This window comes from Pongo pygmaeus, chromosome 10 (assembly GCF_028885625.2).
Source record: "Pongo pygmaeus isolate AG05252 chromosome 10, NHGRI_mPonPyg2-v2.0_pri, whole genome shotgun sequence".
NCBI classification, from domain to species: Eukaryota; Metazoa; Chordata; class Mammalia; order Primates; family Hominidae; genus Pongo; species Pongo pygmaeus.
The window spans coordinates 103,739,689-103,767,332 of record NC_072383.2 but is presented as its reverse complement, the minus strand read 5'-3'; the positions used below and the strand labels follow the sequence as shown (position 1 = coordinate 103,767,332).

The 27,644-nt window shown below is 43.9% G+C and overlaps 1 protein-coding gene across 6 annotated transcripts in view; it reads left to right on the top strand.

The window, feature by feature from the left end:
- The first annotated feature begins 751 nt into the window (after positions 1-751).
- The window catches only part of APPL2 (adaptor protein, phosphotyrosine interacting with PH domain and leucine zipper 2), a 63,316-nt gene continuing 36,423 nt past the window's right edge, over positions 752-27,644 (top strand). For 3 of the 6 annotated variants that reach the window (XM_063646656.1, XM_054444323.2, XM_063646658.1), the window contains exons 1-5: positions 754-1,017; positions 7,741-7,839; positions 19,582-19,641; positions 20,167-20,238; positions 26,003-26,090. In XM_063646656.1, the coding sequence (XP_063502726.1) occupies positions 964-1,017; positions 7,741-7,839; positions 19,582-19,641; positions 20,167-20,238; positions 26,003-26,090 (373 nt within the window). In that variant the 5' untranslated portion in view covers positions 754-963. Of the gene's footprint in view, positions 1,018-7,740; positions 7,840-19,581; positions 19,642-20,166; positions 20,239-26,002; positions 26,091-27,644 lie in introns of all 6 variants that reach the window. The other 3 variants (XM_063646657.1, XM_054444325.2, XM_054444324.2) reach the window with 3 other exon arrangements.

Sequence of the window (27,644 nt, the reverse complement as noted above, 5' to 3'; positions counted from 1 at the left end):
GTGTAAAAAGATGTCACGTTCCACTTGCCAGTCTTCCTCCATCCCTCTCCCTTCCTTCTTTTCTTCCTCTGACGTTTACTAACTGACCCTGGGCAGACCACTTATTTCTCTGGGTCCTATTTTCTCATCTCTAAATGACAACACTGGAACCTAGATTATCTAGCCCTTCCAATTCTAAACATTTGATTATGAAATTCTCCAAAATGACAAAACATAAACCAGGAGGACGAGACCTAATTATGACCACATCAAATAGCTGTGGTTTCCAAAGTGGTTATTTCTGATTATCACAGACGAGTCAGTTATCAAGCTTTTCTCCTCTTTTCTTTGTTCCCATAGCATAGGCGACATCTTTGCTCTCAGAGCTGTTTCAGGGGCGTCGAAATTTATCTAGAAAAAGTGGTGTGGGAAGCGTGGGTTTTTCCTTCCATTAAAAGAAAAAATCTGTTCGCTCCTTCAACTCAAAAGGCTTTCTGGGTAGCCACAAGCAGATAAAACCTTATCTTTCCACCCTCGAGTTCCTCTTTTGGACTTCATATGCACTGACTTGACGGACCTTCAGCACAGAGAACAAACACCCGAACGGTCCCCTCAGCAGCGGGACTGGCACCTAGAGCCCCCAGCTCCCCGCGAGCCGGCAAGCGCAGGCGGAAGCGCGGAAGCCACATTTCCGGTGTCCGGACCGCAGCTCACCACACTTCCGGTTTCCCTGCCTGGCGCTCGCCACACTTCCTGTTGATCCGGCTCGGCCGGGGGCCGGGCCGGCGGGAGGAGGGCCGGCAGGAGGAGGGCCGTGGGGAGGGCCGGCGGCGGCCACTGGCCAGGCGTGGACGCGCGCGGGGCCGCCTCGGGCACGGAGTGTCCGCCGCGTCGCCTGAGCCCAGAGCCCTGGAGCGCTCTCGGCCGCCGCGTCTCCTTCCCTCTGTCCTTCCAACCCAGCCCTCGGCTGAGCCGCGCCGCACCATGCCCGCCGTGGACAAGCTCCTGCTAGAGGAGGCGTTGCAGGACAGCCCCCAGGTACCTCCCGCCGCTCCGGTGCCCCTCGCCCGCAGGGGTGAGGCCGAGGAGGCCCCTCCAGCCCCGGGGTGGAGGCCCCGCCCCAGGCCGGGCAGCCGCGGGAGTGCGCCCGGCCCCTTCGCGGCGCCTCCCCCTGGGTTCTCTCGGGCTGAGGAGGGGGCGGGCCGGGCCGGGCCGGGCCCTGAGTCCTGAGCCGGGGCAGAGCTGTGGAACAGGGGAGAGAGTCCCGCGGCCTGAGTCCTGATGTCGTGACCCCCCTGCAAACTCAGCTGCAACTGAGGCTGCGAGATCTAAACTTTGACTCCATTTAGTAGCTGAGTGCCTCAGGAAAACCACCTTATTGTGCCTTAGTTTTGTCGGCTGTAAAATAGGAATAATAATTGTGCCTGCTTCATAGGGTTGTTAGGAGAAGTCAATGAGAAACACCTGTAAAGTTGTCAGCAGACAATGTCCGGTACAGATAATGAGTCAGTCTTATTACTGCTACGCCTAATGATGTGATGAGACCTGTGCCAGCCAGAATGAGAGGCAGAGAGCCTGGATCTCTTTCCCGGCGGTACCAGGCCTCCTTTTGGCACCGTTTTCCCATTAGTGAAGAGAAAAATACAATACCTGCCCCATTTGTCGCACAAGGGAACTTCATTAGCACACTCGAGATGAGAGTCAAGTCCTTTGAGCTCTGCAGATGAAAACTGGTGTGTAAATATAGCAAATGAGTGCAGAATGACATTAGTTCATAATTCAGCACACCTTTCCCCAGGGGTCTTTTGTTCTTCTTTGTTTAACATTTCCCCGGCTTCATACCTACACTCCTGGTTCAGCATCCCGGGTTTATTTAAATAAGTGCCGTTATTTTCTAGTGTCTCAACTCTTGAAAACTTAGAATAAGATTAACCTGTTTTCGTTTCACACTTTCCCCTCTCTTTTGGGGTTCTTTCCCTTTTTCTTCTGAGTGAATAATACCTCCCAGGATGATCCTTGTGTGGATTTACCTACATCGACAGTTCAGAATAAGTCCAAAGGGCTGTATGCATAGGTGTCTTTTGTTCATTTCTTGTGATCCTCCTAGTGTAGATAAGTAAGGAACTGGAAGCAAGCTGTTTTTTTTTTTTTTTTTTTTTTTTTTGGTGAGTTTGCATCCATTGGACTGACTTTTTCAAGGCCCCTTTTTTTATATAGCTGTAGACTGGCATTTTAATCAGACTACAGCCCTTGGTAAAAGGCATTTTGTCCATGCTCATATCTGTTGTGTGGAATCTGAAGATAGCAATGTGAGATTTTAAATGATCACTTTCAACAAGGATCTCTGTTTGCCTTGCACTTGTGGGAACTGAGGTGCAAAGAAATATCCTGCTTTTCTAACCTACGTGGTGATGCCTAAGCCAGGTTACAGAGGTTATACTAACTGATTCTTGATGTTGTCCTCACAAACAGATCACATTCTTAATTTCCAGCTCTCACATAAAGGAATATACACTGTTTCTGAGTGGCTTAAAGGATTTGCCCAGCTGTGAGGAAGTAGACAGGACTGTAGAGCAAGTCAGGAGACCTGGGTTCTAATTCTGGCTCTCACACTCACTTAGGATGTGATGTGGGTGGGTCTCTTCATCTCCACCCTGTGGCTGGCTCAGTTTCCTAATCTGCAGAACATCTACAGAATGAGAGACAGGGAGGGAGCAGGTGATCTTCAAGGTGCTTTAGAGTTAACATTGTGTCATATCTACGTGTTGTATAACTTTGAACTTGTATGTGGCAGAGGAGGTTTAGAGACATTATCATTCTTATTTAATATGTTCCTTTTAATATAGGAAGTTTATTTGTCATTGCTTTTGAGACTTGGCCATCACCCTTAAGAGGGCTCTTAATGATGCTGTTGTACAGAATGGAAACTGACTTTAAGAAGGTCTTTAATGATCATCAGAGCATATTTATGTACTACTCTCTTGTATGTGACCTGTGCCTAATGTAGCTTTACTCCCAAGGTGACTCATAGACTTGGAACTGGAAGGAATCTAATCCGTCCCCTTCATTTTATGTGCAAAGCATAAAAACAATAGCAAATGCCTGTCTCATGGATCTTATGTGCCAGGGACTCTTCTAAATGCTTTACTTATATTAACTCACTCAATCCTCCCAATAGTCTTGAAGTACGTTCTCTATTTAAATAACTAAGGAGCAGAGAAGTAATTTGCTTACAACTATACACCATAAAGTGACAGAGCCAGGACTGGAACCCAGGCAATTTACCTGTCTGTACTAGGGATATGGTTCAAGTTAGCCCAGCTATCTAGCACCGGGCTTCTCTGTCATCAGTGACCTAAAATGTTTCACTAAAAGGAAAATATCCTAATAAACCATCTATTGTGTGTTTCTTCTAGTTTTATGAAGAGTAATTTTGAGAGTTGCTTCAGTAATGTGATTGCACAGGATTAATTAAATGAACACCAAAGCTTTTGTAATTGCACTGAGTGACCCAGGAAGAGCTGAATAGCAGTTAACTGACCTTAGACACATCTATTCATGGACTCCTTTTTAGTTTGCAGTGCTGCATGATGCATTGTAAAACTAGTCCGTGTGCATACACATGCATTATTTCTGCTTACCTCTCATATATGGGAAGCAGAACATTTTAGGGATTAAGAAATCTGCCTCCATTCCTGTTTAGAAGCCTCTGCTCCTTGCCTGGCACTACTGGCTGTTGGCAATGTGATGATAAATGAGAGTGCCTACCCTTGACTGGTTCACAGTTCGTTCCAGAGACAGATAATGAGGGAACAGTTCCAGTACAGTGTGAATCCTGCTGCGATAGGAACACAAATGCAGCTTTGAGCTCCTGCAGCTTGTACTTCTTCAGGGGCTTATTCTCTTGTCCTGTAAGTAGTACACTTTTGAGGTAAGGTGAAGACAACAGCACTATTGCTTGCTCAGTTTGTGTGTTGTTTGTTTCTTTTGCAATTGGCATAACCGAAACAAAGAAATGAAAGATGTAGTTCTGAGGTTATGCATTTGAGTGGCCCAGCTGGGAACAGCCCTCTCCAACCAAATCAGGCCTTTCTTTCCTCAAACAAGATAATCTCAAAACATAACCTGGTGGTTTTATAGGTCTTCACTGTGGAGATGTTTTGTGCTGTTCCTCTTTTTGTTTATAACCTATTTTTCCTTTCAATAGACTTGGTTCTTTTTTTTTTGGGATAGGATCTCGCTCTATTGCCCAGACTGGGGTGCAGCGGCATGATCACAGCTCACTGCAGCCTCAGCCTCCTGCGCTCAAGCGATCCTCCCATCTCAGCCTTCTGAGTAGCTAGGACTACAGGCACGCATCACCACACATGGCTAATTTTTTAATTTTTGTAGAGACAGAGTCTTGCTATGTTGCCCAGGGTGGTCTTGAACTCCTGGGCTCAACCAATCTTCCTGTCTTGGCCTCCCAAAGTCTTGGCTCTTTTCACTAGGACATTCTCTTCCTCCACCAAATTATGGAGATAAGAACTTTGTTTGTAACCTTAAAATTTTCTTAATAGTCAGTGGTGTTAACATTGGGCCATTACACAATTACACACTATTCTTGAGAATGTCTAGGAGTGTTTTATTAGGTAATACCCAGTTTCTTTAAGGTAAAGGAGTGATGGGGAGCTGAGGCTGTATGCATAGGGTGCTTGGATTTGTTTCTCTGGCCGAGCATACCCTTAAAAGTGTCAGGCAGTAGAAAATGGATGGAATTCCACTCTTGAATCTGCTACTGTTACTTTTGGCAAGTTACTCAATCTCTCTGAGGTTGTGTTTGGAGGTACGTAAAATAAAAATAAAAATAGCTGTTTAGTTGAGTTGTTAGGAAGAACAAATAACATATGTAAAGTGTCTCTATGCTGGTATGCCATAGTAACCCCATAAATGATTGCTGTTGTTTACTTTATAAGTGAGATATACCAGTGTCTTTCTGACCATACTGTGGGATTTTGAGCTACTGGTTTGCCTTTGCTTTATTCTTGGTCTCATTCCTTCTTTATGTCTCAGAATATCTCTGTTGTTCCAAACCAAAGTTTGAGCAGACACAGTGTAGTAAATGAGGATAGCCAGTGTCCAAGGTAGCTGGTTATATTTTTTCCAGAGGTGATCACTGCCGAGTTAAATTAAAAAGGGAAGACCAGAGTTTCTCTGTCAGTTCTAATGGGCATCACAGTCGCATGTCCACGGTATAAGGAAAAAGGACACTTGTGATGTAGTTCTCTGGCAGGTATTGTGGGCGGGAACATGGTAGTAGCATCCAGCTCCAGTCTGCCCCTGTCCTGCCTCCAGTCAGGGCTGTACACTGTGGACCAAAGATCATGCTCGCTTATGAGAGCCACCCTGCTGGTGACCTCAGTGCTGCCGACCCATTTACATCCCAGCCCTGCCACATTCCTACAGTGGGAGGTTGAACACATTTCTTAACCTTGATGAGCCTCAGTTTCATCATCAGTAAAATGAAGTTAATGGAACCATGGAATCTACCTCGCAGAGTTGCTAGAAGAATTAAATGAAGTCACATATGTTTAGTGCCCAGCACAGCGTCTGGCAATAGGTGGTACAGAGTAAGTGGTAATTGTAGTTTTCTTTCTACCCTCTTTGTGGAGGACATTCATGCAAACCCTCTCTTTCCCTTTTTACCTCTTTGCTTCCAGTCTGTTTTTATCCCTAAGAGTATTAAATGCAATAAACAGGATTTGGCTAAATGGACATAGTAGTATTTTTGAAAAAACTAGCCACAATCCAGTTATATCGCTCTCATTCTCCTAAATCAGTGTTTTTAGCCTACTGGTTGACATCCATTAGTAGATTATGAAATCCAGTGGCTCACAACCACAATTTTTGTTTATAAATGGAATGGACTAAAATAGGAAAAAGCCACAATGTGTATGCATATTATCGATAAATATTGTTTGGGAAAACCTTTGTTCAGGTCCTGATATATTTCATACTGTGGTTATGAATTTTTGAAAGTTCAGAGAGCTCTTCTAACACAAATTATACACTGTACGAATTCTGTGTTTTTCTTTCACTGAGAGCTTTTTTAAACATGATGTTATAATTTCCTTATTCATTATTGCACAGTGGCTCTTCTATGGATAAGCATTGGTACTGAAGACAGTACATTAGTCCTGGTGTTTTTAGCCTGGAAGACTGGGCAAAGCGGGATAAGCATGCATTGCTGTGAAGCGCATCAGAGTTTTGGAGCAGAGTCGGGGTAGAGCATGTGTGGTGGGAGGTAATGATCCCAATGCATAGGTTCTTATTCTAGTTTTTTGAGGGTGCTTTGGGGTCAGTTACTGTTCCCTTACCTGAAATAAGTTAGAAAAAGAAAGGAGGAATTGCAATTTATTTGCAGGAAAATAATGAGCCTTAGTGAGTTATATTTGGTAAAGTGCTTTGATATCACCTCAAAGGCATTCCTGAAACTTATTCTTCATTCTATGCCTAATGGGTTATATTTTGAAGTTGTGATCCAATTATTGCTAACATAGTACTTTAAATTCCCACTGTGCTGGGCACATTAACGAAAATCCCTTGAGTAGATCTGCCTCTATGCACCTTGATTCTTGTTTGTACACCATCCAGTATGTAACTATTTCTCTAGTGCTTTTTGTGTTCTAAGCACTGTGGATGAAAATGATAGGAAATGCCTTTCAGCTTATGATTTTGCTCTGCTGCTCTCAGAGCACTGAGGAGTTTGTCTTCCTAAAAATGGTAAACTAGCATTCTTATTAAGTTGCTATTTGAGTTTTATGTCCAGAGCTGCTGCTGGTGGGCCCAGGAGATGTGAAATTTCTTGGCTGTGAGTTTGAAAATGGTTGAATAAAATATAATTAAAAACAAGCAGGCCAGGTGCGGTGGCTCACACCTGTAATCCCAGCATTTTGAGAGGCCATGGTGGGTGGATCACCTGAGGTCAAGAGTTTGAGACCAGCCTAGCCAACATGGTGAAACCCTGTCTCTACTAAAAATACAAAAAATTAGCCAGGTGTGATGGTGGGTGCCTGTAATCCCAGCTACTCAGGAGGCTGAGGCAGGAGAATCCCTTGAGCCCGGGAAGCAGAGGTTGCAGTGAGCCGAGATCGCACCATTGCACTCCAGCCTGGGCAACAAGAGCGAAACTCCATCTTAAAAAAAAAAAAAAAAAAAAAAAAAAGAAAGAAAAAGAAACAAGGAAATCGTAGTACCATAAGAGGAAAGAATGACACACTCCTACACTCCTGCAAGACATCCAAGATTACAGAAAACCAGACTGCTGGTTCCTGCTGGGATGATCACACTATAGCTGTGCTAGGTGACCACACCCCAGGTACACAGATAGGCCTGACCTGTGTTTATCTTATGGACTTGAGAGGAGAGGCTGTCCTTTTAAACACTTTTTTTATTGGATAGACTTTACTGGTGCTTAGGTAGGGGCTAAAGTCAGAACAGATAATAGCCCTTCAGTCATAATCTTTTAAAAACTGGCTTTTCTGGCTCCAATTCTGAAATTGCCCTGACACTGTAGTCTAAAGGATTAGAAAGCGAGTTCTAAACCAGAGCTCCAGGAATCAAATGGTACTGGTATTATCAATAAAAGAAGCCAGGGAACCAACAGGTACCTTTCTTTCCTCCCATTCTGGTTTCTGCATGTGCGGGTGTGTGGATCTTCCTCCTCCTCTGTAACTTTTCCACTTAGAAATGAAATTGACCTTTTTTCTTCTTTTATTCCAGACTCGCTCTTTACTGAGCGTGTTTGAAGAAGATGCTGGCACCCTCACAGACTATACCAACCAGCTGCTCCAGGCGATGCAGCGCGTCTATGGAGCCCAGGTATGCCGCCACCCCTCACCTGGATACCGCAGAGTGGGCATTCTCTCCTCTCATCCTGAACTTCCCTCAGAGGTTGAGAAATTGGAATCCGCAAAACATCATTTAAGATTTTGAAACAAAATCTGAACTGTTTTCTCACTACTTTTCACCTCAAAAACCTAAGGACAGTCTGTTCTCATTGCTTAAGAGTGATTTTTCTATAATTAAAACCATTAGAGACGGCCCGCATAACTGCTTCTAATTTTATTTTTATTTTTTTGAAATTCAACCCAATGGGAAACATTTGAGTCTCCTCTTTCTACCTGTGAATGAGTGGGTCCAGTATTTTGACACATACTCTTTGTCTTTTTCATAAATGGGAAGAGTCTTAGATGTCAGTGTGGGAGGGCAGAGATGTTTTTTCAACTGCTTCCTCTGAAAAGACTTGAGTCACGGTTCTGAAACTATCGGGTGGCTTCTTTGTTTTGTGGAACAAATATCTCTGGCTTGCAAAACCATGCAAAATAAATTGCTGAGTAGCAAAAGTGAATCTTTTTAACGTCAAGAAGTGTCCATGTATGTTGCTTTCTAAGAGAAGATTTATGAGCTACTTAAAAATAAAATGCTGGCCGGGCGCGGTGGCTCACACCTGTAATCCCAGCACTTTGGGAGGCTGAGGCGGGCGGATCACGAGGTCAGGAGATCGAAACCATCCTGGCTAACATGGTGAAACCCCATCTCTACTAAAAAAAAAAAAAAAAAAAAAAAAATAGCCGGGCGTAGTGGCGGGCGCCTATAGTCCCAGCTACTCTGGAGGCTGAGGCAGGAGAATGGCGTGAACCTGGGAGGCAGAGCTTGCAGTGAGCCGAGACTGCGCCACTGCACTCCAACTTGGGCTACAGAGCGAGACTCTGTCTCAAAAAGAAAATGCTTTATGTTATAAAGCATTGGACACATCACAATATTATGGTAACTGATCATTTTCATTGTTGATTCCTTGCTGACTTAAATCTTATGTGTTGATGTTTTTCTCATTAATAATCTCTTAAGGAATATAGATTGGGCATCCCAAATTTGAAAATCCAAAATCTGAAATGCTCCAAAATCTGTAACTTTTTAAGTGCTGACATGACACATAAATGAAATGCTCATTGGAGCATTTTGGAGTTTTGGATTTGGGATGCTCGACTGATACAGCAAATACTTCAAAATCTGAAAAAATCCTAAATCCTTCTGGTCCCAAGCATTTCAGATGCAGGGTACTTAACCTATACCACATTCAGTAGTATATAGCTCTTACTAATCATATATAGTCATTTCTTATTACATAGCTCCACCACTCATATTACTGCTCATTGTTTTATTAGTCATTTCCCATCATGTGGGAATAAGACTCAGTCCTTGCTGTTGGGGAGCTGACAGTTGGGTTGGGAGGCAGACAAAGCAATCACCAGAGAGCCTTAGAGGGGCCAGGAGCGGAGGGCCACCTAACCTGGTGGGGTTGTGCTGGGCACCCAAAAGGAGGGTGATTGTAAGGGTTGAGATTTATTGAATACTTAATAGCATCCAGGAAGTTCCAGGGGCTTTTATGTTGATTATTTTATTTAAATTCCCCTAACAACTCTGAGGTGGGTATTATTATTATTATTATGCCTGTGCTATTGGTTGGGAGACTTAAGGATTCTGAGGGTGAGAAACTTGTCCAGGTGCACCCATTTAATTCATGGCAGAGCAAATCAGCTGGAGCCAAGCTGAGACTCTTCACTCCTAAGCATAGGGAAGGTGGCAGTAGAAGTGGAAAGCAGCAGCTGTACTTGAGAGGTATTTAGGAGGTAGATTGGTGATTGATTGGGTGTGAAGGGGTCAGGTGGTAAAGGATGAATCAAGAATGATGTTCAGGTATTCATCTGGAACGGCAGGGTGGATAGATGGGAGAACACAGGAAGAGACGCAGGATGCGTGTGGGTGTGTGTGGGTGCCTGTGAGTGCTTATCTGTTATGGGGATGCCTGACTGTAATTCTCTCTGGAAACACTGATTTTGAGGAGTCCATGGGACATCAAAGTGGGTAAAGAGATCTTGTTGAAAGTTCAGATCCAGAGTACAGGGCTGGAGATATAGATAGGCAAACTTTGCAGTAATATATAAGTGTAACTTATTAATTAGAACTAGCTTTGGGCCGGCCTGTAATCCCAGCACTTGGGAGACCAAGATGGGAGGATTGCTTGAGGCCAGGAGTTCAAGACCAGCCTAGTCAATATAGTGAGGCCCTGTCTCTACACAAAATTTTTGTAAATATTTAAAAAAGGACTAGATCCTTCTTTTTTTAATTTTTAATTTTCAGAGACAGAGTCTTACTCGGTCACCCAGGATGGAGTACAGTGGCATGATTATAGCTCACTGTAGCCTCCAACTCCTGGGCTCAAGTAATCCTCCTGCCTCAGCCTCCTAAGTAGCTAGGACTGCAGGTGCATACCACCACACCCAGCTAATTTTTTTTCTTTTTAATTTTTGGTAGAGATAAGGTCCTACTTTGTTGCTCAGGCTGGTCTCAAACTCCTGGCCTCAAGTGATCTGCCTTAGCCTTCTGAGTAGCTAGAACTAGTTATAATGACCAAAAGAATTATGTGCTCATCTGTGATTTTATGTGTTTTGTTAAGACATTCAGAATTTAGAGATATGAGAACTTTGTCAATTTTTAATTTGTTTATTTTCCCCTAAATATTCTAAATTGAAAAAAACAGGAATTTTCTTACTGGGCTTATACCTGAAATTGCTTGCTATTCAGCAATTTGTATTTCGTCACTAAGTGATTTGTCTCTTATTTAAGGCTTAAAAGCCCCAAGACATAAGAGACTGTGTCTCTGCCACTCGGAGGAATGTCTGTTCTGCCTTTCGGTGTCTGTCAGAATCATTTACTTGGTGATATCCAAACACTGTCTCATGCATTTTTTTCTGTTGAGGCAGAAAACGACATTTTGCCAAAATTAAGTGGGTCTTTCCTTCCTAGAGGCTGTAACCCAGCTTTTAATGCGCAGCATATGATCATCACGTGGGTTCTCCTGCTGGCCAGAAACCCTTCCTCCTGCCTCAGCGTTTCCTGCAGCAGAGGCTGGTGAGAATGTCTGGTTAGTGCTGCCAGATTCGAAGACAGAGTCAAGCAGTGATCAGCTGTGTTCAGATTGGCTGGGCCAGGGGCACTTGGTTTTTCAGGTTTCTTTGAAAGCTTAGGTGTTTTGTTTTGTTTTTAATTGAAGAAAGAAATCTTTTCTGATTCCTTTTTTGATCTGTTTGTTTTCATATATATGTTTTAAGATAGTATATTTCTCAGTGTTTTCATTCAAGTTTTTTCCCCTAAAGTTATGTTTTCTTGATTTCATTGCATGTTATTCCATAAATATTTTACACCTAGGCATGTTGAATTTGATTGATAGAGTTTTATAATTTCCTTTTTAAAAACAGACTCTCCGCAAGATACAGTTTTTCATTATCATATTTTCAAAAGCAGGCTTATGCTGCTGATGAATGATAAGTGTTCATAAAAGATATTTTAATCAGACTACATGGTATATTTCTGGATGCTGATATTGCGAATGCCCTTCAGAGACCTTAGTTTTAGAAAGAGGAAGAACAAGAAAAACTAGAGGAAAACTTCTATGAGCAGTTTTGCTGATTGTGGCTAGTTTGGGGAAATTTTAAATTTTGTTTGGCTTAACCTCTAGAATGAAACTGTAGGCTCTAAGCTGTTTTCAGCATCTTACAGTAGTCCCTGGAGTCACATCTGGTAATAGTCCACTGTGGGTCCTTTGAATGAAAAGTAGTATACCTTTCCAGTGCATTAACAGAGAAGAGCTTGGTTACTTAGAACACTCTATTTTTCAAACTATTGGCTAAATAAGTTAAAAACTTCAGTTATGTCTAAATAGATGCATATGCATATATATTCAGTTAATTCTGCTCAAATTTTGCATTCAACACATTTGATATTTATTTTCATTCTGCATCTCGGCCATAATATTCTTTCTTTCCTAAAGAGGTTTAAAATTTTCTCATCTTTTAAAATGGATTTGTTAGGAGCTTACAGTGAAATTTATTTAGGTCATCTTGCTTCTCCTCTCAGCTGTTGTACTGAGAAAGTGGGGTCAACGATAATAATGTTCCTGGCGGGCAGGACAGGAAGGCTATCCCCAGCAGTATTCACGAAACCTGGCAACCCTTGTAACCTGGCATTCTCTTCCACCAAATGACAAACCTTTGTAGTTGCTACCTTCTGTCTGTATGAGATTTTTTGTTGGTTTTTTTTTTTGCTTTTTTTTTTTTTTTTAAGTAAATTTGGGATGGAATTTTTTTGAAATGAGAACCGTGATTAAGACTCTCACTTTCCTTCAGCAAAGCAGGTTTAATTTAACACAGTTACATGTCTGCAGTCGTTCTTAACCAAAGCTTTCGGAATACAGAACTACTGATCCTGAAAGCTGATCTTAAAACTCCTGATCCTAGAAGCCTGAATTGGAGGTGGGAATAGTATTTTCTCAAATTGGGGTAAAGACAGTGGGAGGGAATAGGAGTGAAGGATGCATAATTTGGTATATAAAGAAAAAAATACTTTTCTTTAGAATGATGATATAGATAGCAAGCTAAACAAGTGAATGTACCAACCAGGAAACCAGATGAGAGTAGTGAGCATCCAGGAGTGTGAGTTTGTCATGGGGGAGGGAGAAGCACCTAGGAGGCAGATCAGGGTCACAGCTGCGTGTTTTAATAGTGAAAATAGTGGCCCTTCTTAGGCATATAAAAGTGCCACACACTAGGCTGGCCACTCAGCTTTCACAACTGAGGAGAGGTATTTGTATAGTATGTACTTACAGATGAGGAAGCTAAGACTCAGAGAGGTTAAGTAGCTTGCCTAAGGTCACACAGCTGATGAGTGGCAGAATTTTAAACCCCGATCTTTGACTGCAAAGCCTGCGCTCCCTCTTAACCACTATGCTTGCTCTCCTGACACGCTAGCCACCATTAATGGCAGCAGAGGCCAAAGAAGTATAAGCTTTTAGAGGCTCCTCTTGTCATTATGGAAGAACCACCCCTGTTTATCAGCCCACAGCTTTGTAATATGTTAGAGGCAGGACCCAGTTCCTTTTTGTATCCCAGAGTAACTTTCTTGGTTTCATTAGTTTTTATCCATAAATGTTCTAATCAGTGTGTTTTAGCAGCCCTGAAAACCAGTCACATTGAGGCTTATCTGACAGGGACTGAGAGGAGGTGCATATGTAGCTTAAGGTCGGAGGGAGCACAGGGCCTGAGTGGCTCTTGGTAGTGACTTCATAGACCTGGGTTCTGCATTTGGTCTGCACCTGGGTCTGCAGCTTTCCCTCCTGCTGGCATTGGTAGCTTTCAGATAGCAACGTAAAAGCTATTGATTGCTTTTAGATTATTCTGGGCGAGGCTCATTCACTCAGGTACAGGAGTTAAGTGTGTGACCTTGGACTTCACAGATCTGAGTTCCAGTCTTGGCTCAGGCGCTTGCTGTGTAACCGTGGGCAGGTCAAGCCATCAGTTGATTCCCTGAGTTTCCTTATCAGCTAAACAGAGTCCATAAGAATACCCATCTCAGAGGGTTCTTGTGAGTTAATCATGTTAATACCTGTAAAATGCTAAGATCAGTCTCTGCTCACAGAGTGCTCTCAGTGTGAACAGAACCATCTTCTGTTTTATGATAATAATAGTTACAATGGCACTGTACACTGGCACTGTTATTTGGGTTAAATAGAAGTTTAGTCCTCTCATCCTTTCTTGAAGGAACAGCAGTATGTGCCGTCTTCGGCTCCTTGCCAAACATTTGATATTTGTTTCTCAAGCCACCTCAATCTGGTCTTGGCCTCCACCTTGCACGGGAGGCTGCTTAGTGCCTGGCTCACAGCCTCTCTCCACTCTGCCCATGGGCAGCATCTGATTCTGTTAACAACACCCCCCTCGAGACTGTCTTCCATTGGTTCCTCTGACAGGCTGTCTCCTGGCCCCCTCCTGGGCTCTGCCCCTTGTTCTTGGTGGTTCCCTGAAGTCTTGGGGTCCTGCAGAATTCCTTTGGAATCCTTCTCTGGTGAGTCTGTGTTCACTCCCTGGGCAAGATCACTTTAGCAACTGCCTGGCCATTTCTGAATCCTTTTCTAGCCCTTGCCACTTTCCAGACTCTGGGTCTTTATTCGAAACAACGTTTGCCTGTTGTCACTGTGCAGAGTTAGCTTTAGCTCTTCCCTGGGCGATTGCAGTTCCTGTCGTCAGGAAGATGTCTTCCCCTTTTCATTCTTCCTCCACACCGCAGCTGGATTACTTCAAACCTTCCGGTCACCTCCTCATCTTCAGACGCCTCCATGGCTCTCTGTAACCACAAGGAAAAGGCATAAAGTCCTCAGCAAGGCATGCTAAATCCTTCATGAGCTGCATATCAGCCTGCTCCTCTTGTCTTGTTGCTGGCTGTTCCAGAACATGCCAGACCTTTTGCACACCCTCCACTCTTGCTCTGCCACTCCTGCTGCCTGTTTCTTTATTAACCTGTTGCCCTGGCAGATGTCCTTCCTGGCCTCTGAGACTGACTGCAAGCCTGACAAAGTTTCTCTGACACCTTTTCTTCCTTCCTCCGCTCCCTTCCTGGCCAAAGTGCCATTGCCCTTCACCAGTGTGCCCAAATGTGCCCAAATGCCTGGTACACTTGTAGGTCAGAGCACTTAAGACGCAGTGACGGGGTTTCCTTGTCCCTTCATGGACTCTCAGCTCCCAGAGCTCAGAGTTAGATGTTGCCAGTGCCCTACACCATGTCTGGCCCCATTCAGTGTTTGCTGGGTAGCAGTCTGGCCCCATAGGTGTTGATTGAAGGACTGAATTTGGGACAGCTCCACCTAAAAGCAAGGACATCTCAACGGCACACTTTTTTGTCATTTCCAAATTCATATCCCCTCCTCAGTTCCTTGGCTGAAGGCACCGTTCTCCATCTGCCCTTCCACGTGGGCAGCGCAGTTCTTTCTGACTCCCCCGCCTTCCTCACTCACCGCACCCTGCTGTTTTTGCCTCAGGAACACCTCCATGCCCCGCTCTTCACTGTCTGCTTCAGGCTCAGACCCTTGTTTATCTCAGTTTCTCCAAGTGGCCTCCTGATCAGTCCCCCTCATCTATTCTCTCTCCCACTTCAGTGTTTTCTTCCCACCACCACCACTCCTGGTTTTCTTCCACCCGTGCCTGAGCTTCTCATACTCCTGCCTGAGTTCCTTGGTGCTTCCCCACTGCTGCTGGAATAAAGTCCAGGTCCAGCAGACATCCCCCCGTGGCCTGCCTCGCATGAGACGCTCCAGCTGCGTTCTTGCCACACCCCTCACTATTCCCTGTGTGCATCCTCTCTCGAGGGGCTCCTGAACTAGTGCGACCTGTGACCGCCAGCTTTGTGATAAACACTGGGTACTGAATGTGATTAGGCAACATCTCCAGCCAAATAGTTGGTGTAGGTCGATGTGGATTTCCTCCACCCCACTCTCTAGCCTCTCCATTCATATTCACCGTGGATGCTGCTGCGCACAGAGGCCCTTGGGGGTTTCTGGTGACAGTTGCATTTAGTTAGCGTTCTGTGCTACAGAAAGATAAACATTCCTTTGCCAAATGCCCAGTTTTCCTTTCAGGCTTGCTAGCCACTTGATTTTCTGCCTTGGCAACAGCCCCGGGAGGTTCTGTTGAGCATGGGAGATGCCGTCAGCAAACCCTCCTCAGGGTATCCTTTCAGGGCTTCTCACAAAGTGGTGCATAGTGTAGATGGCAGCCAGAGCGGCCCAGAGTGCCCAAAACAATGCTGCTCATGGAACTCCATTGAGAATTCCCATTTTAGGCCACGTCTTTTGTTCTTCTACCACTAGAAAAGTGTGAGAGTTAGGTTCATATCTATGGGCCCTATGGGTCCTGCCCACCTGAGTGTTGAGTAGGTGCAATTTTGGACTTTAGATTGGAATAGCATAATAGTCAGAACATGAACTTTTGATTTCGAGTCCTGCATTGAGTTGTTGCCTGCCAGTCACTAGTCATGTGGCTTTAGAAAGTTATTTATCCTTTCTGAAGCTTAGTCTCCTCATTTACAAAATGGAAATAATAGTATCTACTTCATGGGTGCACTGTGAGGATTAAATGTGATAATATATGAAAAACATTTAACAGCAACATCAAGTACTTAGGGCAGACTCAGGGTTAGCAGCTATCTTTATTGATGTTATTGCTAATATTTACTCCTCACTCGGGCTCCAGTTTTGCAAGTCCTGTTGTAGAGATATTTTTGCAGGCTTACCTCACGGGGCACAGGGTGTGGATTAATTAGCTGATGTTGGTAAAGCATTTCATACAAGCTTTGTGTACAGTAGATTAAGTATGAGTAAGATTAAAGTTGATCTCGTTTGAAAGACTTTTCACACAATGTGCTCTGTTCAGGGCAGGTGACAGGCTGTGTTGTAAGCATGTTGGTTTCCGATGAACTCATACTGGCTGCACAGAATCATAGTTGGCCTTGCACCCTGAAATATTACACATAGGAAAACACGCAGCATTTTCAAATGGTATTCCTAGGAGAGACCCGGAGAGTCTGGTTGTTCGGAGTCGTTTTGGAAGGCAGCTGTTGTGTGTTGCACGCTGTGCCCCTTCTTCCCTGAGCGGAGGTGGAGCTGTGTGACTGTGTGGGTGGCACATGAGTGCTCTCCCCTTGAGCTTTGGGTACAGCCTGATGCTGGCAGTTCCCTGGCAGGTCTTTCCATTACATTCGGAGCACTTGCCAGTAAGCTCTGAGGAAGAATTTGAGTGGCCCATTGTCCCTGCTTGTTTGGAAGTCCTGGAGGGTGGGTATATGTGTTGACCAGTCTCTGAAGGAGGCATATATGGGGAAGTAACATATTAGAGTTGACTAAAATAAAGAAAAGAATGAATTAGAAGAGTAGAAGCTCCTGGGATCTGAAATGGTGTAGCTTAACAGAGCCTCCTGCAGAGGGTGTGGCAAAAGAATGGGTCTTTGAGACATCTGATGACAAAGCAGGATCAGTAATCCATGGCTCTTGGGCCAGCATCTTATTTTTGTAAATAAAGTTATATAAGAATGAAGCCACATTTACTTGTTTATATGTTATTTCTGGCTTCTTTTGTGCTACAAAGCAGAGTTGAATAGTTGTGGCAAAGACCATATATGGCCCACAAGCCAAAAATATTTACTCTCTGGCTCCTTACAGAAAAAGTTTGCCCACCCTAGTGTAAAGCAGAGGCCTTCTCCTCTCCTGCCTTGTAGTAGAACTTGGGATCTTAGTAGCATTTAGGAGTGTGGATTTTAGAATCGGACAGCTCCAGGTTCACATCCCAGCCCTGCCACTCATCAGCCGTGTATCCTTGCACAGGTGGCTTAATCTCTCAGTGCTTCAGTTTCTTCATCTGTGAAATTGAGTTATTAATTAGAACCTGCTTTACAGGGTCATTGGAATTAGATGAGGTCGTGCACAGAATGCATTTAGCATAGGGTCTGGCATGAATGAAGCCCTCTGTAAATGTTAGCTGCTGTTAACAGTGATTCTGTGGGTCTGCAAATCATGTTCCACATGGTGCTGCCCTCAGGCACATGCCAAGATAGCTTGAATGAATCCATCTGCTGCTAACTTAGAAAGAAGGAGCACGAGATTTTCAGTCATAGCCGAGTATCAGCCCAGTGAGTAAGACCTTTGTTTCCATGCACTTTGATCTTCAAAACAACACTGCTAAAGATGGTTGACAGGTAGTAGTCCCTGGCCAATTGCTTCGTATTTTATTTCATTTGTGATGTTTCCTTGTATAGTTAGGAAGGATTTTAAAACCCTTACACCATGATTTCAGGTATTGTTTTAAACTTGGAATTTAGATGAATCTTCTAACCTTGTTCATTCATTCATTCATCAAACGTTTGTTGAGGGCTTGCTGTGTGCTAAGAACTGTTGGACGTTCCTGTCTGAATGAAGGACATTGTGCTTGTGGCTTTGTCCACTTGCTGGCTTCTTGACTATGTGGCTAGAAGTCACATTTCTGGTTAGTTTTGAAAGGGTTTGAATACCAGTAGGATGTCAGAGGCAGGCACTTTTGTTGTATTTGTCTGACTTTTTTCTGAGGAAAAAGAGCCACGTTTCCTGGTCTATTAATGCCTATTCCTTAGGGCAGAGCAGGAAGTCAGGGAACAGGTTGGCCAGTTGTCTGCAAAGAGGGTCAAAAAAAGGTAGGACTTGGCTCTACTGTATTCTGCCAAATATGACTGGGAAAAATAAAATAAGCTCCTGCAGAACTCAGGACTTAGCCTTAAAGGAACAACAACCCCAGAAGAAACAGCCAGTAGAGGCCGAGGCCAAGAAGGTAGGCCAGTGTCCTCCCATCATCTGTGCCACATCAGACCCAGTGGCTCTGCTCCTTAGGAATAAACCCTGAATCTTAAGCTTTAACTGAGCTTTAGAAATGTAAGGCAAGTTTTATAGGCTGCCCACATCAGTGGTAGGAGGATAGTGGTGGAAAACCACTGTGTAGCCAGAGATTAGAGGAATAAACAAGAGGAGAGGAAAATGAGCAGTACGGGCTGGTGAAAATGGCACAAAACAGGCTTCCCAGGACATCGCAGCTCTTGAGGAGCAGTGCTTCCTCGGGTTTTCTGGGATACTTGGGTTTAGCTGTGCTTCTGTTACCATCCATCATTGCCAGCGAGTGTTCTAAGCCTGGTGGAATCTGACCTTGTCATATGCTGCTTCAGTCCCCACTGTGCTTCCAGTATGTGTGAGCCTGGGCCCCGGGGGCCTGCACACCTTCCCACTGCCTCATTCCCAGCCTGATATCGCCTCCAAGCGCACAGCTCTTGCTCCAGCCACGCTCCACTTCAGAGCTGTTCAGACAGGCAGTGCGCTTCTTCCACGTGTTGGCGCCTCCTGGAAAGCTCGTCCCCATGGCTGACTCCTAGTTTGTCTTCAGAACAGCTGTTCCCTTGAGACTGTCTGTCAGAGCCTCCCAACACAGCCAGTATTTTTCTTTTGCAGTTCTCATCACACTTGTAACTATTTTTTTGATGCGTGCTTCCCTAAAAAGCCCCATGAGGACAGGGACTGTGCCCTTGTTGAATGTCTGGCACATTATAATTGCTCACTACATTTCTTTATGGACTGAATGACCAGAAGGAGCAGTCATTTGTAAAGGGTTAAAAAATAAAATAGCAAGCTTTAACCTTTTGATTTGTTTTGGTCTTGTTTTCCAAATATCTGAACAAAACATTTTATTATTTGACAGGCACACACATATGCTTTCTTCTTTTTTTTTTAAGCTACATATGGTGGAAAGGGATTTTTTTTTTCTTTTATAATTTTTTTTTTAGAGACAAGGCCTCACTCTATCACCCAGGCTAGAATGCAGTGGCACAATGATGGCTTACTGCAGCCTCCACCTCCTGGTCTTAAGGGGTCCTCCTGCCTTAGCCTCCTGAATAGCTGGGACTACAGGTGCATGCCATCCTGCCTAGATAATTAAAAATGTTTTTATTTTGCAGAGATGGAGTTTTGCTATGTTGCCTAGTCTGGTCTCAAACTCCTGGTCTCAAGTGATCTTCCTGCCTCAATCTCCCAAAGTACTAGGATTATAGGTGTGCACCACTGGACCCAGCCAATATTACTTTTTAAGGGATTCTCAGAGATGGTATTTTTCAGTGACTGTGTATACATCGGACTAATCTTACTTGCTTTTTCTCTTCTCTCCACAGAATGAGATGTGCCTGGCCACACAACAGCTTTCTAAGCAACTGCTGGCATATGAAAAACAGGTAACTTGGTATTTATGTGGCCAATGATGCTGCTGTGTTCAGGACTTTCTTAAGTGGAATTATCCAGAGGCATCCTTAGAGACCTAAATTATTTGTTTCATTTTCTTCATAGTTCTTTTGTCTTGTCTTTTCCCTTCCACTGATGTATGGAAATCGGTGATTATCCCACAGTCTTTATGAGGTATTCTAATTAGCCTCTAGAAGTAATTAACTGCCATTGAGGGTTCCGAGTCTCCAAGGAACTACAAGTGAATCAACATTAGCAATTCCAGGAAATAAAAACTCAAATAAAGTCAAAAAATATATTTGACAGAAAGGAATGGCCAGGGAGGGTCAGATGAGTGCACCCTGGGGGCAGGACAAAGGGGATAGCTGTGACTCCCTCTTCAGGTAGACACTTCTGACAGGACGTGCTCTTGGAGAAGAAAGGACGTCGGTGTGGAGGGTAGTGTTCTGCAGGTGATGCTTTGTGCTGAATTCCCCAGTATTCACTTAACACCTGCTTCTTTTATTCTTTGGTCTTAGAACTTTGCTCTTGGCAAAGGTGATGAAGAAGTAATTTCAACACTCCACTATTTTTCCAAAGTAGTGGATGAGGTAAGATAGCAACATAGAAAATTTGTATTTGATTCTTTCTTGAACTTTCTTTTGTTGTTATTTTGGCCCACTTTCCATTTTTAAATATCTACTTAAATATCTGAGAAGGTATCTCAACTTGTTGATCTTCCAAAGCTCCTTTCATAGGAGAGGTTGTACACTAACTATTAACGTTTGTTTCTGGTTTGAGGGGAAAGGCTTCGATATATATGAAGAATAGACCAAAAGAAAGATTTCTGAGAATTCGGTTTCCAAAGGAGAGTATATTAGTTTCTCAGATTGCCATAGTAAATTACCATGAATACGTAGCTTCAAACAACAGAATTTTATCCCCTCCCAGTGTGCTGTAGGCCAGAAGGCTGAAGTCAAGGTGCTGGCAGGGCCACACTCCCTCCGTTGGCTCCGGGGAGAATCCTCATGCATCTTTTGGTGGCTCCAGGTGTTCCTTGGCTGTGGCAGCATCACTCCAGTCTGGCTTTACATCCCCTCTACCCCCCATGTTTTTCCTCTTCCGTGTCTTCTCTTCTTATACAGGCACTTGGCATTGGATTTAGTGACAATCCAGGATGATCTCATTTCACGATCCTTCATTACATCTGCAAAGACTCTTTTTTTCAAATATTCACATGTTCTGGGTGGTCATATCTTTTAGGGGAGGGGCACAGTTCAACCCACTACAAAGGGTTTATTTTTATGGTTTTTTATTATTTTTTAATTTTGTAGGGATGGCCTCTTGCTTTGTTGCCCAGGCTGGCCTCAAACTGTGGTCTCAAAGGATCCTCCTGTCTAAGCCTCCCAAAGTGCTGGGGTTACAGACATGGGCCACCATGCCTAGCTTACTACAAAGGGTTTAATACAACTGTTCTTATAGCTATATTTTACAGTACATTTGGAATATTTGTAAAAAAAGAAAACCAGTTATTATAGGAAAAGTACATAAATTCTAATTGTAAAAAACATAAGAGCTCAGATGCTACTAGTGCTGGACAGAACTCTGCAAAATTAGGTGGATATAAATAGTTCCATCTCTTTTTGTTGTTTTTAAGATGGAGTCTCGCTCTGTTTCCCAGGCTGGAGTGCAGTGGCGCAATCTCGGCTCACTGCAAGCTGCACCTCCCGGGCTCACGCCATTCTCCTGGCTCTCCTCCCGAGTAGCTGGGACTACGCCCGGCTAATTTTTTGTATTTTTAGTAGAGACGGGGTTTCACTGTGTTAGCCAGGATGGTCTCGGTCTTCTGACCTCGTGATCCGCCCACCTCAGCATCCCAGAGTGCTGAGATTACAGGTGTGAGCCACCGCACCTGGCCAAATAGTTCCATCTTTTAAGGAGTTTGAATACTCAAAAAATCATGATAAAGAATAAACATAAAGGAGTGTGCAGATGCCGTTTAACTGACCAGTTATTGATCTGCAGTAGATACTGTCTTCGGTTTACAAAATGAGAAACTAACATTCATATAAAACTGTACTGATTGCATTTTCATTTATTCAACAAACCAGTTCAACAAGCCATTATTTATTCAACAAACATTTATTGATGACCTATTTAGCAGACGCTGTTCTAGGCACTGGGGATGTAAAAGTGAACACGTCATATGATTTTTATTGGGCTTTGTCCTCTACCCTACTATAAACAGTAGGAAAAAGACAAACTCATTCTCTTTCTATACTTTCAGCACTCAGCACACTTTGGTCACCAAAAAGTGTGGGTTTTCCCCACATCAAGCAATTCTGTGACACTAACTGGCTGTCCTACAATTTAACTCAATTCCGACATATCTACCTGGAGATAGCCTCAGATCCCGCAAGTTAAGGGCATCATCCCGCCAGACTACCCCCTCCCCCACACTTCAGATGCCAATTGCAAGTCTGGGCCTCTGGTACTTCTGACAAACGAGCTATAAACTGGGGGTTCCTGCAACATCCCCCTGGGCTTTGATTATTTTCTAGAATGGCTCACAAATCAGGGAAACACTTAAATTTACCTTTATTATAAAGGATATTACAGAGGACACAGATGAACAGCCAGATGAAGTGATACATAGGGCAAGGTACAGGGGAGGCAGCATGGAACTTCCATGCCCTCTCTGGGGACGTCACCCCTTTGGGCTCTGCCAGATGTTTTAACGACCTGGAAGCTCTCCAAACCCTGCAGTTCAGGTATTTTTATTGGCAGCTTCATCATACGGATGTGATCAACCTCCAGCTCTCTCCCGTTCCTGGAAGATGGGGGCAGGGCTGAAAGCTCCAAGCTCATAATCGTGGTTTGGTGTTTCTGGTGACCAGCCCCTATCCTGGAGGCCACCAGGAGTTGCCTCATCAGAACAAAAGACACTCCCATCATCCAGGAAATTCCAAAGGATTAGGAACTCTGTGTCAGAAACTGGGGTCAGAGACCAAATATTGTAACAAAATATGCTCCTAGCACCCCTATTGATCAGGAAATTACAAGGGTTTTCAGAGTTCTATGCCAAGAACTGAGGGCAAAGACCAAATACATATTTTTTATTATATCATGATATCACACGCACTGCATGGCTCTCTCTCAGATGTGTTGAAATGGATAAAAGATACATAGAAGATGTGATTATAGAGGAGCAAAAGTGATTTTTGGAAGGTTGGGGAAGAGTTTTCCTTAATTAACAGTAGAAAGATAACCCAGGGCGAGAAGCAATAGACTACACCCCTGAGTCACATGTTTGCTTGAGAAGAGAGTTGCTAAGGAAACGCGGTTAGTTGTCGAAACCCCAGAAGCAAGATTTCCAGTTTAAAATATTTATTTACAACCACGTTGTCATGGGCAGGAATGATGATTGTTTTAGTAGGGAGTGAATAGTTCCCAAAGGATGGAAGTATGGTTTTTATTTTTTTATTTTTTGAGACAGAGTTTTGCTCTTATTGCCCAGGCTGGAGTGCAATGGCACGATCTTGGCTCACCGCAACCTCTGCCTCCCGGGTTCAAGCAACTCTCCTGCCTCAGCCTTTCCAAGCAGCTGGGATTACAGGCATGCGCCACCACACCTGGTCAATTTTGTATTTTTAGTAGAGACGGGGTTTCTCCATGTTGGTCAGGCTGGTCTTGAACTCCTGACCTCAGGTGATCTGCCTGCCTCAGCCTCCCAAAGTGCTGAGATTACAGGTGTGAGCCACCACGCCCAACCGGAAGTGTGGTTGTTACAGGTAGTATCGTGGCACCCTGGAAGGGTTAGCTCTGCAAGGAGTTTTCAAACAAACCTTTTGATGTAAAGACCCAGAGAGTGAAAGCAGTTAGCCCAGGTGGGGCCTAGATCTGGGAAGAGGAGAGTAGCTTTTGGGGCTGTTCTCTCTACCTGGGCCTAAACCAGGTTGAAAAAATTTTAAGGCAAGTTATTTGACTCAGAAATTAAAGGAAAGTTCAACAAAAAGTAGAAATTTATGTGGCTTACATGTAATAGAATGCATTGGAATGAGATCTTCCATGTTATAAGTCACACAGAGATTTCCATGCATGGCGATTTCCCTAAAAGCAGAGTTTCTGGACCACTTCCTTTGAGTGCACCTGAGACAGGATGTCATTGTCATTAGAGTCCACTGATTGAAGACCGAGCACGTATGCCAGGCACTGTGCTCTGAGTGTGTCCTGTTCATGTTACTGTCTTGTCCTCACATGCATTAGCCATGCAAGGAAGATGCTGTTGTCCCCATTTTCTATATGGTGATGCTAACGTTGTGAGAGGTAGTGCATGCCCCTTCCATTCTCCTCAGTGAAGGTGCTCTGGTCAGCAGTGATTATCCTGTACAACTCACAGCTCAAAAGCCCCATGTTAAAAGCTGATGACATAACCCCCTTAATTCTTGGGGAGAAAATGAGTAGCTGGGAAATGTACCATTTCTGTAGTGCATAACCATTGGAAAGACACTTAATCTTTCTGAGTTTTGGTTTCTCCATCTTACATGGCATCAGCAAGGCCCACTTAACTGGGCTATTATATTGATTGAATTAAATAATGTCTCTCAAAGTGTCAAGCATAGAGCCTGTTAACTGTTAATGAAAAACAACAGTACCTTTCTTATAGAAGTTATTCTGGAAAAGTAGTCATCACATTCTGTTCTGAAGGCATTTACTGGCATGGCTGTCTTCCTGTGTTACCCCCAAATATAGCTGCCATGCTTTGACTTGGTCAAGCTATAGGGAAAGTGTTAGCAGCTTGCCCCGGTGCTCCCTTGCCTGGCAAATGGTTGACCTTAGGCAAGTCTTTAAGCTTGTAAGAGTGGCCTCTGAAGCCACAGCCTCAAAGGACCAGATCTGTTGGGAGACGCGTGTGCAGAAGGTTGATGAATATGCGTGACTGCCAGCACTGCCAAAAGAAACTTTGCCACATGTTGAATCCAAAAATGATTGCTGGGTGATTTCCCCTTAGTCACCCAGCAGGAATCCCAAAATATCTGGAAGTCTGTGGTCTAGTGGGAAAATCCCTTCCACCGTATTCATTGCCAACGTCTAGATTCCCAAACATGTGAGCATAAAGGACAAATTCTGTATCCCAGGCTATGTAGTGGAAAGTAAACGAATCTTAGATCCCACCATCCCCAGATTAAAAGCCCAGCTATGCTATTTATTTGCCCTCTGGATTTGGAGAGCTATTTGCATGTCTGTAAAGTGGTGATGATAAATAATACCTAACTCACAGAATGGATGAGAACTACTTAGTATTGAGCATATAAAGCTGGCATGCAAAAAGTACTCAAAAATGCACTGATAGGGATAATTTTTATTTCTCCTAGATAATTTACAAAGATAGAATTTACTGAGTCCTTGAAGTAGAAGGGGAGAAAGAGTCAAGGGCTGTTAAAATCATCTGGTGAGGAGCATCACATCCAAATGCAGTCATCTTATTCTCAGAAAGGTCCTTTTCTAGACTAAAGGTCTGAAATCTGGCAGAGTTGCTTTGGTAGGAAGTATTCTTTTTTTTTTTTTTTTTTTGAGATGGAGTCTTGCTCTGTCACCCAGGTTGAAGTGCAGTGGCGAGATCTCGGCTCACTGCAAGCTCCACCTCCCGGGTTCACACCATTCTCCTGCCTCAGCTTCCCGCATAGCTGGGACTACAGGCACCCGCCACCATGCTGGCTAATTTTTTGTATTTTTAGTAGAGACAGGATTTCACTGTGCTAGCCAGGATGGTCTCGATCTCCTGACCTCATGATCCGCCTGCCTCAGCCTCCCAAAGTGCTGGGATTACAGGCGCGAGCTACCACGCCCAGCCGATAGGGAGTATTCTTTCTCCAAAGTCACTTCCAGGCCCATAGTTGGCTGTGGTTTTCAGGCGAGTAGGTTTCCAGCAGGCCCATCTTTCAGGCGTGGCTTCAGCCTCCCTGGAGAGTGAGAGAGCCGAGCAGCCTGGCGAGGTCCTGAGCCATGACAGCACTGACAGCTGGCTGTGTTCTCTGCAGACACATCCAGGCATTAGGATTCTCCAGTGGGGTGGGGCCCAGAGTGGGAACGCAGAAGAAGCAGAGTCTGCCCGGTGAACAGGGTAACTGTGGGCCCAGACACTCTGTTAGCAAGCTTCATTGGTGCCCTGGTCAGTTAGAACCTTGCATTTCATTTTTCATGCTTCTAAGCCAATATCATTTACTGCTTTATGAAGGGTACTTATTTGCTAAGGAAGTCTACCTGAGCCCTGTGCCCACACAGAAGTGTTCAGTGTGATTCCTTGGTGAAATGAGACTATGTCAATAATAATAATGTATTTAATTTACTTGAATACCATTCTCTTTCTTTCAGCTTAATCTTCTCCATACAGAGCTGGCTAAACAGTTGGCAGACACAATGGTTCTACCTATTATACAATTCCGAGAAAAGGATCTCACAGGTAAAATAACTGAGTTCAATGCCAGTTACCTTCAAAATATTGTGTAATGCATTTAATAATAATTCTTACTGCATTACTTTCTTTCAATGTGTGGATCGCTGAGAAATGCCTTTCTTTTTGAGCAGTTCAATTCAGTGAACTTTTACTGACTTCCCACTACGTTCCTGGCTCACCTAAAGGAGATCACAGGCCAGTGAGAAGACAGGTGTGGAAACAGATCATTGTAATGTCGTTTGATGAGGGTAGCAGGACAGAGATGCACAGGAGTAGAAACAGCACACAGAAAGGCGTGCTAGGGAAGGCTTCCTGAAGAAGGTGATCTCTGAGCTGGGTTTTGAAAAATGACATTAAGGCTGTGTTCCAGATTAGGGGACATTTGTAAAGTCATGCTGTTCTTGGGGGAACCGTGAATGCTTTGGAATGGAAAACGGGGGCTTGGAGAAAGGGGAAGACGGGATAGGAACCATGCTTTCTCTGTGCTAGACTCTGGGGATGCAGCTGTGAACGATGGATGGGGACTGCTCTACCACTTAGTGAGTAAGGGAATCTGTGAGTCAGTCAGAAAACTTAGTTGTCCTTTTGGACTAATTTTGGTTCTTCAACTAAAATAAAGCGTTAGGACAATTTTATATTTCTTAGAAATCAAGGTAGTCACAAAATGCACATAAAAAAGAATGAATAATCTTGAAAAAACTTAGCTGATGTTAGAAAAGGGACTCCACATTTTCTAGTCCTATTCTCTCTTCATTGGAAGTATTTATTACTTAGAGTTTAAGAATTACATTTTCTAGAACACTGATATAAACAAGTTGCTGGCCCCAAAAAAGCCTAAACCTGAATGCTAAAAGATCTGGTCAGTATATTACTTACTCTTTAAAAATATATCACTTTAAGCTTTTTTTGCAGCAGGGGTGGGGGCGGAGAAAGGTTGCAGTAAATCTAAAGACAAGTCTTAAAGGTGAAGATTGGCCGGGCGCAGTGGCTCACGCCTGTAATCCCAGCACTTTGGGAGGCTGAGGCGGGCGGATCACGAGGTCAGGAGATCGAGACCATCCTGGCTAACATGGTGAAACCTCGTCTCTACTAAAACTATAAAAAATTAGCCGGGCATAGTGGCACATGCCTGTAGTCCCAGCTACTCGAGAGGCTGAGGCAGGAGAATCGCTTGAACTTGGGAGGTGGAGGTTGCAGTGAGCCGAGATTGCACCACTGCATTTCAGCCCAGGCGACAGAGCAAGACTCTGTCTCAAAAAAAAAATATAAAAAGGGTGAAGATTTTCCTCCCTTGCTTTGAGATCCCCTGTGTTGGTGTCACCTGAGGCTAAGGAACAAGGATAGAACTGGCATAAACTCTACCTAAGGTCAGTTTGGTAGCACTAAAACTTAATAAATAAAAAATAACAAGTAATACCTCCATTTGCTTGCTAAAGGGAAACCTTGATTAAACAAAGCAGGAATTTTAGTGCTTTTTAGTGTTGCTCATCTGTCATTGCATAGGAAGCTAAAACATGCTTGCCTCAGTCATCTGCTGATTATTCAGTCCTCACTGTATGC